The following is an 18,494-nucleotide window of genomic DNA, read 5'->3' on the forward strand; positions in this document are numbered from 1 at the left end:
CAGAGGGAAGAAATGACTTATGAGGAGAAGGTTCTCACAGACATGTTGCTGACACATGGAACAGAAATGCCATGAGTAAGGGTAACTGTTTCAGGAACACAAAGCAAGGAGATTGAAGTTAATTCTCTGGGATACTGAAGAAAACCTGGATTAAGACTGGGAAAGTATTCCTGAGGCTTATGACAAATTGTCTTAGATTAGATTGAGTAGACAACCAACTACTCAAGTACCTGCAGCTTTATCCATAGACCAGACCGCATTCACTGAGCTCCTTAACGTCTCTTCTCTGCCTCCCAGAAGAAAAATCTTCTTTACTCCCAAGGCATACAGTGGCTGTTGTTATTTGTAAGCAGGTCCTCTTCAGCATCCTCTTTTCAGTTATTTAAGATTTATGTTGCTTCATTTTGATAGTTTTTCTGTCTATTACTTTATCGACATAGTGATGCACATACTTGCCCTGAGAGGGCAGGGAACAAGTGGCTGTGTGTCCTTACTATGTGCCAGCTCCCCAGTCAGGCACCGAGTAACTACAGAGATGCTGAAAGTTGTCTATGTGTATACGTCTTCATTTCTTGCATCCCCGACCTGCACTAACCTCACCTCCTGAGAATGGAAACAGAGATGTCAAGTTCAACACACAGTCAGAGAAGCCATGGGATAGGGTAAGCCCTGGAGTTTGGCCTTGGTGTAAAATTATTTATCTTACAAATTATGGTACTGATTGCTTCAGGGGAATAAGGAGTCCTCTGGCCACTAAATCACCTATGTTCTTCTAGAATCTAAAGAAGTTTAACTTTCTTTCTGTCTTCTCCCCTAATCCTGAGAATTTGGGTCTACTTTCCCTCTTTCTGTGTTAGCACCCAGCCCCTCTTCTGTGGCATGATGGAAACCAGAACTTTTATTTTCTTCCCAGCCTTCAGCTGGCCTGAGGATATGGCCCACAGTGTGTTAGGACTTTACTAGAATTTTATCCCTGTTGCCTAAAGAGATATTGACAGGGAACACATCAAATATTGGTGGGCTATCAAACATAAATAATTTCACAGCCCATATTGTATTACCCCTATTCCCCACTCTGTAGTAAAAAGATAGGACATAGCCCTAATTCATACTGGCTGACTATTTCTTCACAGTTTAAGTCCAGGATTCTTAATTTTTATTCTGAGCAAATCTTTGCCTGCCATCTTTTCTCCAATTGCCCAAATGTACAATCCCACAACCACACAGAACTGACAGGTTCCAAACACGCTTGACTTGGCATATCAAAAATGTCTTCTTAAACACCCACATGACTTTGTTTCATCCTCTACTTGGTATATTTTCCCATTGACATTCTAAACTATATTTAAAGGTAAGTTCAAAAATAAACTTATTCTTAAAACCAACACGAATACAAAGTGAATTACTCCTTCCATTGTGTTTCTGTGTTTTCTTTAGCACCGCTCACATGCAAACTTAATCATCTAATGTTCTATAATTGCATAAAGGTCTACCTTATTTATCAGATAAAGGCTTCATTCATACAACAAAGGATATCTGATTTGTCGTTACATGTGTCATAGTTCCTGGCATCCTCAGAATGAAATGGAATCAGGTAAGGGCCAAAAGTAATAAGTGACACCAAAGGATATATTTGAGTATAATCTATATTTTGCTCTGTCACTGTGAATAGGCGGTGAGGTCCTGAAAGTTTTTCACTGCCATGACTGCGTTAAACCACACTGGTTTTAGCCACACAGTCTTCCGTTTGCTGGGCATCCCAGGCCTAGAGGACCAGCACATGTGGATTTCCATCCCCTTCTTCATTTCCCATGTCACTTCCCTCCTTGGGAACGGCCTGCTCATCTGCATTATCCTCACAAAGCACAGCCTGCACCAGCCCATGTACCTCTTCCTCTGCATGCTGGCCGGAGCAGACATTGTCCTCTCCACGTGCACAGTCCCACAGGCCTTGGCCATCTTCTGGTTCCATGCTGGGGAGATCTCCCTGGATCGCTGCATCACTCAGCTCTTCTTCATCCATTCCACCTTCATCTTTGAGTCAGGGATCTTGTTGGTGATGGCGTTTGACCGCTACATTGCCATCTGCTACCCTCTGAGGTACACCACTATTCTTACAAACTCCCTGATTGGGAAAATTGGAGTGACTATCTTTCTGAGAAGTTATGGTATAATAGTTCCCATAATATTTCTTGTGAAAAGACTGACTTTTTGCAGAAGTAACATTATTCCATACCCTTGTTGTCAGCACATTAGTTTGGCCAAATATTCCTGTAATGACATACGAGTAAACATCTGGTATGGTGTTTTTGTCATAATGTCTACAGTAACTTTAGATGTCATGCTAGTTTTTATTTCCTATATGCTTATTCTCAATGCTGTTTTCCGTATGCCATCCCAAGATGCTCGACACAAAGCTCTCAATACCTGTGGCTCCCATGTCTGTGTCATCATCCTCTTTTATGGGCCTGGCATCTTCTCAGTCCTCACTGAGCGGTTTGGACGCCACATCTCACCCCACATCCACATCCTGCTGGCCAATGTCTGCCTTCTGGCTCCTCCTATGCTGAATCCCATCATTTATGGGGTCAAGACCAAACAGATCCGGGACCAGGTGACTCATGTCTTGTTTCCAAAAGTGACATGACTTTAGGAATGAAAATCATTGCATTTAGGAATGAAAACCGATCTACTGTTTTCTCAACATTTCTAGCCATCTATGACATGAACTTCAGCAGTCCTAGTATGTGAGGGACAGCTGAGACTAGACAAATGGCTCAATGAGTCTATGCTTGTGGAGTAAGTCCACTAGGGATGCTTTGGTGTCTGCTTTTCAAGGTCTCTGATCAATAGCAAGAGACCAATTTCTTTGTGGTTCAATGGGTTTACTTATTCAGAGTCTTAGAAACAAATCAGTTCACCTTTTGAAGTCACTACTAGTCTATAGCTGTGGATAGGCATTTTGAAAGAGCAAACTATGGATAATTTCTGGGATATTCTTTCCTGGTTTGTCTCATGCCTTGATGTGGGTAACTAGTTTCCATTCCTTACCTACCTTAGGCATTGTTCTGTGTATTCTTCCCTCTGACCTCTCTATCACAAATTTATTTTTCACAGGCTCATTTCTATCTGTGTACATTTTAGTATTCCTCCTATCAGAATAATTAAAGGAATAAAGGGAGGGAGGGAGAAAGGGAGGAAAAGCCTCTGGCACCCTCATTTCTCTCCCTCTGTTTCTCTCTCCCTCTCTTTCTCTCTCTTTCTCCCCCACTGTGCAATATTTTGAAAGAGTGTATATACATTCGAGATTCAATATCATTCTCCCTATTTTTCCTTATTTTTCTTGATCATTCCAGTGAGACTTTATTCCTACATTATTGACACTGCACATCACAGAGATCCACTGAATCTACATCTTACATGACATATCAGCAGCATTGGACACAGTCAATCGTTTTCTCATTCTTAAAACCCCTCACTCATTCCATCTTAGGTAATAGAGTAGAAATAAAATCTGTAAAAAGTCACCCACTCTTTAAATATAGAGATATTTGCTAACATCATTTCATAGATTGCTATATATGGTTTATTATTTAGGTGTGTGTAGGTAAATATATTTTTGTAAACTGGATTATATTCCACTCACTCTTCCAGAATGTACACTTCTCACTTAGCAAAGTAATATGGACTTATTCCCATGCTCAAAATATAGACCTTTGTAGGCATTTTTAATGACTCTCTATTATACTCAGGGAAAAACTATGCCATACATAATTTACCTAAGTAGACTCTTTTTAAAAAGTAGTTCTTACATGTCATTGTAATTATGTATTTAGTGTTAATTTCCCAATCAAGATCAGGATTAGCATTCTATTGCTTCTCTGGTGTCTATTATATCATCTTAAAGACTAGGCATTAAATCAATATGTTTAAAATGCACTCCCTTGTAAACTGTAAAACTGTAAAATTATCACATTAAAGTAATTAGAGATAATGATAGGTGTAAAGGAGATACAGATATTATTTTATTAGTATTATTTACCTTCTTTTTTGTTTGTTCTCTTATATGCTACATATATAAAACTAATATTTTCACATAGATTTATAAGTATTTATTATACTTCAAGGTAGATGTTACTGACTGTAAATTATGCCAATTTATGAAAGAACCATCATTTACCTGTCCATTTCATGATTATTAACATGTAGTATGTTTCAAACTTCCCAGTTGTCCAAGAAAGTAGTATCTGTTAAAACATTTCCCCATTGTGTCTGTCCATTTATTTTAGGTGTATGTGAGTCATTCCATGTTATTTAGCCAAATTATCAGTCTTTTCCATTGTTTCCTTTGTGTTCCTCAGGAGTTTGTCAAAATCAACAAGGATTATATTATTTTAATTTTTGTTTCTAATTAATTTAGTATTTGAATATTTATGGTCATTATTTCAAAATTATCCATGGATATAAAATACAAAATAACAAATCAGCATCTTAATGGCTAATAAAGACAACCACTAAATAAAATTGTTCATAAATACAAAAATATTTTGTATTTCAGCATATTTTCACTTATTATGGACTGTGCAAGTATTTTATTTTTTACATAATGATATAGAACAAGTATTTTCCTTTCACCTAAAAAATACTACAGAATTATTAAGTTTAAGAAGTGCATAATATACTATTATGTGAGTATGTTGTATTCTAGTCAACTTAGTAGAGTTTTCTTCAGTATTTACTACCAAGTAATTGACAGAATAAATAAAATTGTCATGAATATAAGCATTAATAAACATTTGCTGTACTTTATGTACTTGTATTTGTACAAGTACACTACTTGTACACTATAAGAAAGTGTACTACAGTGTACTATACTTGTACACTATAAGAAAGATTTGTCAAAATTTTTATCCTGTATATGTGTGAGTAATTCCTGGAAAAGTTGAATATGTATTTTTGTAAGCAGAAAGGTTTTTTGTTGTTTTTGTTCCTTTAATTTTTATTTATTTATATAATGCAGGGCGAGAGTAGTTGAGGCAGGCCTGCAAGGAGATCAGCTGCTTCTCCCCAGGCAGCCAGATCCCTAAAATAGGTGTTTCCACAGAAGATAAGGAAGTTGATAGACAACAAACAGAAATAAAAGAATACACAGAGACTAAAGTATAGTTTATAGTAGATAGATAGATAGATAGATAGATAGATAGATAGATAGATAGATAGATAGATCGATCAGATATATCACAGGGAGAGGTTCCTAGGGTACTGGCGGATCTCCACAACTGCCAGCAATATAGTTAGATTTATACAGGTTTTTATAATCACAGACATCAATTACTAGTTCTCAGGGTAACATATTTGCATATCAGGGAATGCAGTTGCTAGGGGATACAAGTAGTGGGTTAGGGTCAAAAGTCCTCTTAAGGGGCTTCTAATCTATCTAGGTGAACAACAATAGGTACAAAGTCTTTCAGGGGCTAACTTCTAAAGAGGTAGTAGTTATCAATTAACAAAGGTATAAGAAAAGAGGTATAGTGACTCTATATATTTCTTTGATGAGTTATGGTGGACTTAAAGGTAGACAGACAGGAGAGAGCAGGAAGCCCATCTCTAATAAAACAGGTTGTTTATAACCACCTGGGGTGCTTCTCTGGGCAAACTGCACTCATTGTCTCCGGCTCCCATCCTGTGGGCCATATTTGCCTTGTCTTGTCTTTCAAGACACAGGGAAGCTCACAGATTTTCAGATACTGGGAAGCTTTCCTGGAAAACATCCCTACCAGAGATTTGAGAGCTCTGCCATGATAGCAACCTCTAATAAGTCAACCATTGAGTCCACACATTCCTCCAGGGCCAAACCCCACAAACTCCTGTTTCTGTCTTTAACATAGTAATATTAGGTTATACAATAAAATAATGGACTTATGAGCCACATCTCATTAATTCCTCAATCATATTTTCCCAACAGTATAACTGAAAGAAAATTGCATATATGATTTGTGGAAAACATGATGTTTTAAAATATGTATACATAATGGAATGATTAAATCAAGCTAATTAGCCTTTGCATTATCTCATATCCTTAACATGATTTGTGGTGAGAACTCAATTTACAGGAGTTCAATACTTTGTTCTTAACTATAGTCACCATGATGTACAATAGATCTCTTGAACTTATTCCTCCTGTCTACATACAATTTTGTATCTTGACCAATATCATCTCAACCCACCAGGGGTTTTTCAACATTTTCTTCCAGAATTCTTAAGGTTTACCGCCTTAGGTCTAAATCTGTTACCCATAGTCAGTTGAATTTTGTGAGAGGTGAGAGGTGGGGATCCACTTTGCCAAAGCTTAGAAACAACCAAGATGTCCTTCAGTAGGTGAATACATAAGTAAATTGTTTTTAAAAACCACCCAAATAAATGAGATTCAAGTTGGAAAGGATTATGTAAACACATGACATGATTATGTATGTAAAAAAGATTCAACACAACACAGGATTAATAAATGGATTTAGCTGGGTCATAGGATACAGGCTTAAAATACAAAAATAAATTACATTTTATATACTAGCAGCAAATAATTTAAAATGAAATTATAAACAATTTCATTGTAGCACCAAAACAAAATATAAAATATCTAAAATTTAGTAGAGCTTAATATCTGGGTGTGGTCAGTGAAAGAAACATGGCCCAGCATATAGGGTGGTTAGTTGAACACAACGCAGCTCATAGAGGTCTCATGGAGTGCTAGCAAATGTTCACGAGAATTCTTTCAGTTCCAAGAGAGACCATCCTTCTCTGTAGCCCTCAACTAAGATCACTTGGTGGTCAAGTTAAAAATCCTACAGAAGCACTCTAGAAGACAGTTCACTAGCCATGGCTCACAGTGCTCCAACATGACCAGAGATGGTCAGAAGCCCAACTAGATAAATTACACCCTATAACTATTATTAACACCAAACCAGTCCCTGGCAGTGCTAAATACCCTGTGACATACACAAAGATATTTCTTAAACATAAAACTGATTCTCCTTTACACACATACACACACATACACACACACATATATATGCACTTATTTGGGCTGATTAAATAAAAATATGAAAATGACATATAAAGAAAGACATAACTTATGAACAAGATAAGTTTACCTTATTTACCTAATAGGATAAATGAAAATCAAATGAAGGTTGTTTGGTAGCCAAAAGAAAGAGGGTGTGGAATGTTTTCAATAGTTGATCTTGAGCCCACAAGCAGGCCAAATAGATTTTTAAGAATAAATTCAAATATCTTCATGTAAATATTTAAAATATTACTATAAAAAATTCCAAAATTTCAATGACTTCATGAAATGTTATAAATTTAATTCATGTTTATCTAGATTACAAAGGAATACTTTTACTAAGTTTTTGATAATTTTCTAATTGTGCTGATTGAAAATGAGATTAATATTTACCAAATCCTACAAAACCAAAACAGGAATAATTAGTATAGTAATGCTAACAATTTATTTATTAGAAATAAGTACGTGGACATGCCTAATGAAGGGAAGAAGATGTCCAGAGGAAAGAATGGATGACGCAGACTTTGAAAGCCATAATATTTGACAAACATGTATGGAACAGTGGAGGTGTCTGTGAAAAAACAGCTCTACATCTGGACTCCCTGAGGCAAGAGCTGCCCTGGAGACTTTCAGGCACATACTTAAACCTCAGTTCCCTGGCACCCATCACTGTGACAGCCTTAAAATCACTGATCCCCTTCTAGCCCATGAGAACTCCCTTTACAACAGGTGGGTAATTTTTTTTATTGCTGCAAGTGAAATTTCAGGCAGAGAGCTCTATCTAGATTAGATTTTCAGGGAACTAAATTAGGTGGTCAAATATATTGGGGCTAGTGTCTGGAGTCGAGTAGACAGAGTTGGAGAATCTACAGCAGTTCTGAGGTGGAGCCACCTGTACTGGCTCACTTGTGCACATTCCTTTCAAATTCCATGTTCAGTGATATCATATAGGTACCTTAAAAAAGATCATGATTGGAGTATATACACTGCCAAGTCAGCAATTATTACAAATCAGGATTTTGATTGCTGGACAGATTTTTGTGTGTGCATTGGAGCTGGTTTACAAACACAACACTGAACCACAGTCACAAATATGTGCCAGCCAAGTAGAGTGCAAAATGCTGTTTGGAAAGGAAGAATGAGGAGACGCTGGGTATGAGGACACTTTTTAGCTCTCAGTGTTCCAAGGAGCCCTAAATCCCTCCAGAAAAAGTTATACCTGGCCCCAGAGCCTGATTACTGTAAATATCCAAGGCCTTAAAGAGCTTATTCATGGCTAACCTACCCTGATCCTTCACACCCACCTGATATTTGACATTGGGCTGTTTTGTCGAACATTTTGAGGAATTACACTGTACCTTAGTGTGATGAGGTCTGGAAAAATACAAAGAAAAAAGACAATCTCAGACCTGAGAAAGTTTAAAATCACATGGGGAAACATTGCCAGGTAACAAATAGCCTCCGATTCCAGAGCTAGGTGCTCTGATAATTGAAGTTGTTCTACAATCAGAGGGAAGAAATGACTTATGGGGAGAAGGTTCTCACAGGCATGTTGCTGACATCCTGAATGAAATTCTCTGAATAAGTGTAACTGTCTCAGGAACACAAAGCAGGGAGATGGAAGTTAATTCTCTGGGATGCTGAAGGACAACCTGGATCAAGACTGGGGAAGAATTCATGAGGCTTTTGACAAGTTGTCTTAGATTAGATTGAGTAGACAACCAACTACTCAAGTACCTCATATACCAGACCGCAATCACTGAGCTCCTTAACGTCTCTTCTCTGCCTCGCAGAAGAAAAATCTTCTTTACTCCCAAGGCATACAGTGGCTGTCGTTATTTGTAAGCAGGTCCTCTTCAGCCTCCGCTTTTCAGTTATTTAAGATTTATGTTGCTTCATTTTGATCTTTTTTCTGTTTATTACTTTGTCGAAATAGTGGTGCACACACTTGTCCTCAGAGGGCAGGGAACAAATGGCTGTGTGTCGTTACTAGGTGCCAGCTCCCCAGTCAGGCACCGAGTAACTACAGAGATGCTGAAAGTTGTCTATGTGTATACGTCTTCATTTCTTGCATCCCTGACCTGCACGAACCTCACCTTCTGAGAATGGAAACAGAGATGTCAAGTTCAACACACAGTCAGAGAAGCCATGGGATAGGGTAAGCCCTGGAGTTTGGCCTTGGTGTAAAATTATTTATCTTACAAATTATGGTACTGACTGCTTCAGGGGAATAAGGAGCCCTCTGGCCACAAAACCGCCTATGTTCTTTCTAGAATCTAAAGAAGTTTAACTTTTTTCTGTCTTCTCCACGAATCCTGAGAATTTAGGTCTACTTTCCCTCCTCTGTGTTAGCACCCAGCCCCTCTTCTTTGGCATGATGGAAACCAAAACTGCTTATGTTCTTCCCAGCTTTTAGCTGGCCTTAGGGTATGGCCCACAGTGTGTTCGGTCTTTACTAGAATTTTATCCCTGTTGCCTAAAGAGATATTGATAGGGAACACATCAAATATTGGTGGGCTATCAAACATAAATAATTTCACAGCCCATATTATATTACCCCCATTCCCCATTCTGTGGTAAAAATATGGGACATAGCTCTTAATTCATGCTGGCTGACCATTTCTTCACAGTTTAAGTCCAGGATCCTTTTTTTTTTTTTTTTTTTTTTTTTTTTTGCCTTGTATTTTCATTGTGAATTTTTATTGTGGCAAATTTCAAACATATATACAAAAAAGTAGATAAAACAGCATAATAAATCTTCAAGTGCCCATCATCCAAATTTAACGATTATGACTTTATGATCAATCTTGTTTCTTTTCTACCCTCTTACTTTTCTTATGCCTAAATTATTTTGAAGTAAATCTCTAATGTCAATTCTGCCCATAAACATTTCAGTACATATCTCTAAAAGATAAGCACCCTCAATTTTAAAAACATAATGACAATCCATCAGCATACTGAAAAAAATAGATTGATTCTTTAAAATCTTTTATCTAAATCTAAATCAGATTATCCTCTGTGTTCATATTTCAATTTTCACATAATATCATAATTTTTTTTATTTCAGGATATTATGGGGGTACAGATTTTAAGGTTTCAATAAATGCCCATTCCCCCTTCCCCCACAAGTCTGAGGCTCCAGCATGACCATCCCCCCAGATGGTGCACATCTCACTCATTATGTATGTATATACCCGCACTCCTCCCCCTTCCCACCTGCCCAATACCCTATTACTGTAGTACCTATGTGTCCACTTAAGTGCTGCTCAGTTAATACCAATTAGCTAGTGAGTATATGTGGTGCTTATTTTTCCATTCTTGGGAAACTTCACTTAGTAGTATGGGTTCCAGCTCTAACCAGGAAAATATAAGATGTGCTATGTCACCATTGTTTCTTAGAGCTGAATAGTACTCCATGGTATACATATACCACATTTTATTAATCCATTCTTGGATTGATGGGCACTTGGACTGTTTCCACAGCCTTGAAATTATGAATTGTGCTGCTATAAACATTCGAGTGCAGGTGTCTTTTTTGTAGCGTGTCATTGGATCTTTTGGGTAGATGCCCAGCAATGGGATTGCTGGATCAAATGGTAGATTCACTTATATCTCTTTAAGGTATCTCCATATTGCTTTCCACAGAGGTTGAACTAGTTTGCAGTCCCACCAGCAGTGTAGGAGTGTTCCTCTCTCTCCGCATCCACACCGGCATTTATTGTTTGGAGACTTTTTGATAAAGGCCATTCTGACTGGAGTTAAGTGATATCTCATTGTGGTTTTGATTTGCATTTCCCTGATGATTAGAGATATTGAGCATTTTTTCGTATGTTTGTTAGCCATTCTTCTGTCTTTAGAAAAGTTTCTGTTTAAGTCCTTTGCTCACTTTTTAATAGGGTTATTTGATTTTTTTCTTGCTGATTTTCGTGAGTTCTAAGTATATTCTAGTTATCAGCCCCTTATCAGATGCGTAGGATGCAAAAATTTTCTTCTATTCTGTAGGTTGTCTGTTTACTTTCATGACTATTTCTTTGGCTGTGCAGAAGCTTTGTAGTTTTATCATGTCCCATTTATTTATTTTTGTTGCTGCTGTGATTGCCTTTGGGGACTTCTTCATAAACTCTTTGCCTAGGCCGATATCTAGGAGAGTGTTTCCAAGATTTTCCTCTAGAATTCTAATAGTTTCATACCTTAGGTTTAAGTCTATTATCCAGCATGAGTTGATTTTTGTGAGAAGGGAAAGGTGCGGGTCCTGCTTTAGCCTTCTACAGGTGGCTATTCAGTTTTCCCAGCACCATTTATTGAAAAGGGATTCTTTTCCCCAGCGTATGTTTTTGTCTGTTTTGTCAAAGATTAGATGGCTATATGAGGATGGTTTTGTATCAGGATTCTCACATCTGTTCCACTGGTCAATATTCCTGTTTTTGTGCCAATACCAGATTGATTTAATTACTACAGCTTTCTAGTATAGTTTGATATCTGGCATATTAATGCCTCCCATTTTGTTTTTGTTGCCTAGAATTGCTCTTGATATTCGGGGTCTTCTTTGGTTCCATACGAAGTGTAAAATTATTTTTTCTATATCTTTGAAGAATGCTGATGGGATTTTAATAAGTATTGCATTGAATCTGTAGATCAGTTTGGGTAGTATAGACATTTCGATGGTGTTGAGTCTGCCGATCCACGAGCATGGTATGGATTTCCATCTGTTTACATCCTCTGCTATTTCCTTCCTCAGTGTTTCATAGTTCTCCCTGTAGAGGTCTTTTACATCTTTGGTTAAGTATATTCCTAGGTACTTTAATTTCTTTGTTGCTATTGTGAAGGGAATTGAGTCTTTGATTTGGTTCTCAATTAGATTGTTGTTGGCGTATATGAATGCCTCTGATTTCTGTGTATTGATTTTGTATCCTGAGGCTTTACTAAATTCATTGATCAGTTCCAGGAGTTTCTTGGTTGAATCTTTGGGGTTTTCTAGATATAATATCATATCATCAGCAAACAGTAAAGTTTGATCTCTTCTGCCCCTATTTGGATACCTTTAATTCCATTTTCCTATCTGATTCCTGTACCCAGGACTTCCAGCAATATGTTGAATAGAAGTGGAGATAGTGGGCAGCCTTCTCTGGTTCCAGTTCTAAGTGGGAATGATTTCACTGTTTCCCCATTCAGTATGATGTTGGGTATGGGTCTGTGATATATGGCTTGTATCATTTTTAGGTATGTCCCTTCTATGCCTATTTTCTTAAGTGTTTGTATCATGAAAGGGTGTTGAATTTTGTCAAAAGCTTTTTCTGCATCTATTGAAAGAATCATGTGGTCTTTGTTTTTGCTTCTGTTTATGTGGTGAATTGCATTTATAGATTTGCGTATGTTGAACCATCCCTGCATCCCTGGGATGAAGCTCACTTGGTCATGATGGATTATTTTTTTGATAAGTGTCTGGATTCGGTTAGCTAAGATTTTGTTGAAAATTTTTGCATCTATATTCATTAGGGATATTGGTCTGTAGTTTTCTTTTTTTGTTGCATCCTTTCCTGGTTTTGATATCAGAGTAATATTCGCTTCATAAAAGGTGTCGGGGAGGTTTCCGTTCTTCTCGATGTTTTGGAAAAGTTTCTACATGTAGGTACTAGTTCTTCTTTGTAAGTGTGGTAAAATTTGGGTGTGAAACCATCTGGACTGGGACTTTTCTGTTTAGGGAGATTTTTAATTGCTGTTTCTATTTCAGCTGTTGAGATTGGTCTGTTCAGGGAATCTATTTCTTCCTGGTTGAGCCTAGGGAGGCTGTGTGTTTCTAGAAATTTGTCCATTTCCTGCACATTTTCCAGTTTGTGTGCATAAAGATTTTTGTAGTATTCATAAATTATACCTTGTATCTCTTTGGGATCAGTTGTGATATCTCCTTTTTTATTCCTGATGGAGCTTATTAGAGATTTATCTTTTCTGCTTTTCGTTAGCTTAGCCAGTGGCATGTTAATTTTGTTTATTTTTTCAAAGAACCAACTTTTTGTTTTATTAATCTCCTGAATAGATTCCCTGTTTTCAATTTCGTTTAGTTCTGATTTGATCTTGTTAATTTCACTTCTTCTGCTGGGTTTGGGGTTGGTCTGTTCTTCTTTTTCCAGCTCTTTGAGTCATTTCATTAGATTGTCTATTTGTGACTTTTGCTTATAGGCATTTATGGAGATAAACTTTCCTCTCAGAACTGCTTTAGCTGTGTCCCAGAAGAGTTGATAACTTGTCTCTCCATTGTCGTTTTCTTCATAGAATTTTTTTATTTCCATCTTGATTTCTTCATTTATGAAGTAATCATTTAGTAGGAGGCTGTTTAGTTTCCACGTTTTTGTGTAGAAGTGGGAGCTTCTGTTGGGTTGGTTACTACTTTTATTCCACTGTGACCTGAGAAGGTACATGGTGATTTCTATTTTTTTAAATTTCTTGACATTTGCTTTGTGTCCTAGGATATGGTCAATCTTAGAGAATGTCCCGTGAGCTGATGAGAAGAACATATATTCAGTGGATTTTTGGTAGAATGTCCTGTAGATGTCAGTCAGACCCAATTGTTCCAGAGGTTTGTTTAAGTCCATTATTTCTTTATTAATTTTCTGTTTGGAGGATCCTTCCTGTGCCGTGAGTGGGGTGTTGAAATCTCTGGTGATTATGGAGTTGCTATTAATCCATTTGCTTAGACCCAGTAAGGTTTGCTTTATGAAACTGGGTGCACCTAAGTTGGGTGCATATTTATTTAAAATTGTTATCTCTTCTTGTTGAAGTGTGCCCTTCACCATTATATAATGACCCTCTTTGTCTTTCACTACTTTTGTTTGGTTTAAAAACTAAATCATCTGAAATTAGAACTGCCTTGCCAGCCTTCTTTTGGCTTCCACTTGCCTGGAATACTGATCTCCACCCTTTTACTTTTAGTCTATATGCATCCTTGCAGGTTAGATGTGTTTCCTGAAGACAGCATATACTTGGCCTGTATTTTCTTATTCATTCAGCCAGCCTATGTCTCTTGAGTGGAGAGATTAAACCATTCACATTTATTGAGAGAACTGATAGGTAAGGCAGATTACTGTTCATTCTGCTATGTTGGATGTTGTTGCTTTGATTTCTCTGTTGAACCATTGTATTATCTGGCCTTTAATCTTTGGGTTTTGGTTGTTTTTATATTCGTCAGTTTTTATTATGCTGTTCCATGCATAACAATGTTTTGAGTACTTCTTGTAGGGCTGGTCTTGTCTTGGTGAATTCCCTGAGAGTTTACTTGTTTGAGAATGTCTTTATTTCTCCTTCATATATGAAGCTTAGTTTTGCAGGGAATAAGATTCTAGGCTGGGCATTGTTTTGTTTCAGAGGAATCAGAATGGGGCGCCAGTCTCTCCTTGCTTAAAGTCTCATTAGAGAAGTCTGGTGTTATTCAAATTGGCTTTCCCTTGTATGTCACTTGCTTCTTTCCTCTTACAGCTTTTAGAAGGGCCTCTTTAGTTGATATTTTGGTCAGTCTGATGTCTGCATGTCGTGACATCTTCCTTTGCATTGAATCTCCCAGGGGTCCTCTGAGCTTCTTGGACTTGTATATGGAGATTTTGAGCAAGGCCTGGGAAATTTTCCTGTATTATATCTTCAAACAGCTTGTCCAACCCTTGAGTGTTGTCTTCTTCCCCTTGTGGTAACCTTATGACCCTCACATTAGGTTCTTCACATAATCCCACATCTCTTGTAGGCTTTGCTCTTTCTCTTGTTTCTCTGCTCTATCTCTGTGATGGTTTTATTTAGTTGAAGGATGTTATCTTCAATGTTTGAGATTCTTTCTTCTATTTGATCTACCTTGTTCTTGAGACTCTCCACTGTATTTTGTAGTTCCCTGAATTGATTCTTCATTTCCAGGAGTTCTACTTTTCTTCATTGTGTCCATTTCTTTAGTGAACTTTTGTTCTAGGTTCTGGAGGCTTTTTGTGGTTTCTTTGTGTTGGTTATTAAGTTGTTGTTGCAGGTCGGTGAGTGTTCTTATGATCCACATACGAAATTCCTCTTCTGTCATTTTGGTTGCCTGATTTTGGTTGGTGTCCATTTCTAGGGGGCTGGTGCTAGTCCTTGGGGGTGTGTTTTCCATTTGGTTCTTCATAATTCCTGAGTACTTCGCTGATTTCTTCCCATATCGATCAGTTGTTGTTTCTTTCCTTTACGTGTTTGTTTGGGTATTCGCATGCCTTGTTTAGTTTCTGAGCCGTTAGGTGGTGACTGTGAGTGAGAATCGACCACTCCCTGTATAATGAGTCAGTAGGTGCCATGAAAAGTCTGTGCAGGATGTCCTCCCTGTCAGTAGGTGGTGCTTGCTTGGAGGAACAGGCTACGCTGTTGTTTTTGTGTCCTGTTATCAGCTCTTGTTCCTGTAGAGGGGCACTCTAGTGCCTCAGGTGGTTGGTCGGACCCTGGGACTTCCACGTGTGTCCTTTTCTTCCCCTCAGTGAAGGCTGGTCTAGGAGAGAGTCTGGGCAGAGCTGGGTGTGGTAAGCCTGCCCTCAGGCACCACCAATGCTATTAGCAGGGGTCAAAGTTCTGTTCTCAGTTTCCAGGAAAAGCTGTCAGGGAGGGGCTGGAATGGCCCCACTCAATCAGAAAATCTATGTGTGGGTGTGGGGCTGTCTGAGACCTGCAGTCTGGAGTGGGCCTCGTTTCTTTCTACCCTCCCCAACTCTGCGGCTACTCCTGGGCCTCTGCCAGCAGGCCAGACCACACGCCACCAGGCCTCCCCTGACTATGATGCCTGCGGGGAGGTTCCTTGCGCAGGAACACCACCTGGGCTGGGCATAGGGCCTTCCTTTGGGAGGAGGTTTGCCCTCTAGGACGCTGATCTGCCCCTGAAAGCACACACACCTCAGTAGGCTGTTCACATATATCCCTTCTGTGCCCCGGGCAATGCTAGACCTCGGTCCTCGGGATCTGGTCTGCAGGTCTGACCTTTGGGTCCCAGAGTTAAAACTATATCCTCACCAGGGAGACGAGTGCCAGTCCCAATTCGCCCACAGGAAGCCCAAGCTGGGTCTATGTCTCTCAGCCTCAGGGTCTGCACCGTTCTCCTGGGATCACTGCACCAGCAGCACCTGGGAGGGCTGGAGGGTAGGGAGCTCACAGTCTGAGTTCCCCTTAGTCAGCTGTAGGGTCCCCAAAGGGAAGGTCCCGTTCCCTGGAGGTGCCTTCGGCTGGTGGCTATATTGTCTCTTTGGGCAGCCGCGGGTAGGGGCGGTAGAGGGGAAAAGGAGGCAATATGGTGCCTGCTGCACGGCTCAGGTCTGTGCACATGGAGGTGCCCCGAGGGATTTTGGAGCCTGGTGTCGCATCTGCTACAGGCTCACCACTATCTGGCGACAGCCATCTCTGGGCTGGTGTCCGCATGTCTCTCCACCCACTGGGGAGTCCACCACCAGTCCCAGATGCAGGGGAGGGGAAAGGTGGCTGAACCACCTACCCTTCCCGCTGGTCTCCGGGCTGCTCCGGTGGTCTCATCTTCCAGCTCTGCTCTGCACCCTCCTCCCATGGAGTCTCCCGTGGTCTCAGTTACCCCTCCTTCCAACCCTCGTCCGCTGTATGCTCATCTTCTTGCTTCTTTTTTCTAATTTCTGCTAGAATCTGTCTTTTCTGCAGAGACACTCTGTCTGGTGGTGTTTCTCGTCCACCATCTTGATCCTTCCCAGGATTCTTAATTTGTATTCTGAGCAAATCTTTGCCTGCCATCTTTTCTCCAATTGCCCAAATTTACAAAGTCACAACCACAAGGAACTAAAAGATTCCAAATATGCCCGGCATTGGTATGTCAAATATTTCTTCATAAACTCCCAAATGTCCTTGTTCCGTCCTCTACTTGGTATATCTTCCAATTATTGACATCTAAACTATATATCAAGGCAAGTTCAAAAATAAACGTATTCTTAAAACCAACATGAATACAAAGTGAATTACTCCTTCCATTGTGTTTCTGTGTTTTCTTTAGCACCGCTTACATGCAAACTTAATCATCTAATGTTCTTTAATTGCGTAAAGATCTATATTATTTATGAGTTAAAGGCTTCATTCATGAAACAAAGGATATCTGATTTGTCTTTACATGTATCATAGTTCCTGGCATCCTCAGAATGGAATGGGATCACCTAGGGGGCAAAAGCAATAGGTGATATCAAAGGATATATTTGAGTGTAACCTGATTTTCCCTCTACCTCCGTGAATAGGCGGTACTGAAAGATTTCCCCAGGCATGACTGCATTAAACCACACTGGTGTTAGCCACACAGTCTTCCGTTTGCTGGGCATCCCTGGCCTAGAGGACCAGCACATGTGGATTTCCATCCCCTTCTTCATCTCCTATGTCACTGCCCTGCTTGGGAATAGCCTGCTCGTCTTCATTATCCTCACAAAGCGCAGCCTCCATGAGCCCATGTACCTCTTCCTCTGCATGCTGGCAATAACAGACCTTGTCCTCTCCACGTGCATAGTGCCTCAGGCCTTGGCCCTGTTCTGGTTCCAAGCCAGGGAGATCTCCTTGGATCGCTGCATCACTCAGATCTTCTTCCTCTCTTCCACTTTCATGTCTGAGTCAGGGATCTTGTTGGTGATGGCATTTGACCGCTACATTGCCATCTGCTACCCGCTCAGGTACACCACTATTCTTACACGCACACTGATTGGAAAAATTGGCCTTTTTATCTTTCTGAGAAGTTTTACTACAGTTTTTCCTATAATATTTCTTCTGAAAAGACTGACTTTCTGCAAAAATAACATCCTCCCAAACACTGCCTGTAAGCACATTGTCTTGGCCAAAATTTCCTGTGATGACATTCGAGTGAACATCTGGTATGGGTTTTTTATCCTAATGTTAACCTTAGTCTTAGACGTTTTGCTAATTTTTATATCCTACATGCTGATTCTCCGTGCTGTCTTCCACATGCCTTCCCAAGAGGCTCGCCAAAAAGCTCTCAGTACTTGTGGCTCCCATGTCTGTGTCATCGTTCTCTTTTATGGGCCTGGGATCTTCTCAGTCCTCACTCAGCGATTTGGACGCCACATCACACTCTATATCCACGTCCTTCTGGCCAATGTCTACATTCTCATTCCACCTATGTTAAATCCCATTATTTATGGAATTAAGACCAAACAGATCCGGGACCAGGTGGTTCATGTGTTGTTTCCAAAGCAGAAGTGACTATAACAATGGCAACTAGTATTGTATTTTTCTTAGGAAAACCCTCCATGCATGAGTTGGGCTTTTGTATTATGGCGTGGAAGGAAGGGTACAGTGGAGGTATTAGTGACAGGACTGCTATGTCTTGGTGTCTTAGAGCAATTATATCAGAAATGTTTTGGTGAATGTTTCTTCCAAAGCCTTTTAAAAAAATCATTAGATATCAGTGTCTTTGGAGGCTTAGTTACTC

At 39.4% G+C, this 18,494-nt stretch overlaps 2 protein-coding genes across 2 annotated transcripts; both read left to right on the forward strand.

The window, feature by feature from the left end:
- Positions 1-1,702: 1,702 nt before the first annotated feature.
- Positions 1,703-2,647, forward strand: LOC105860278 (olfactory receptor 52B4-like). Its single transcript, XM_076001399.1, has one exon. The coding sequence runs from the start codon at positions 1,703-1,705 to the stop codon at positions 2,645-2,647; it is 945 nt and encodes a 314-aa protein (XP_075857514.1).
- A 14,673-nt stretch (positions 2,648-17,320) lies between these two features.
- On the forward strand, positions 17,321-18,265 carry LOC105860305 (olfactory receptor 52B4-like). The gene has a single exon (XM_012744893.3). The coding sequence runs from the start codon at positions 17,321-17,323 to the stop codon at positions 18,263-18,265; it is 945 nt and encodes a 314-aa protein (XP_012600347.3).
- The last annotated feature ends 229 nt before the right edge of the window (positions 18,266-18,494 follow it).

This window comes from Microcebus murinus, chromosome 4 (genome assembly GCF_040939455.1).
Source record: "Microcebus murinus isolate Inina chromosome 4, M.murinus_Inina_mat1.0, whole genome shotgun sequence".
Lineage (NCBI taxonomy): Eukaryota > Metazoa > Chordata > Mammalia > Primates > Cheirogaleidae > Microcebus > Microcebus murinus.

Excerpts from the sequence above, each read along its gene's own strand:
- LOC105860278 (XM_076001399.1), top strand. The coding sequence starts at position 1,703 with ATGACTGCGTTAAACCACACTGGTTTTAGCCACACAGTCTTCCGTTTG.
- LOC105860305 (XM_012744893.3), top strand. The coding sequence starts at position 17,321 with ATGACTGCATTAAACCACACTGGTGTTAGCCACACAGTCTTCCGTTTG.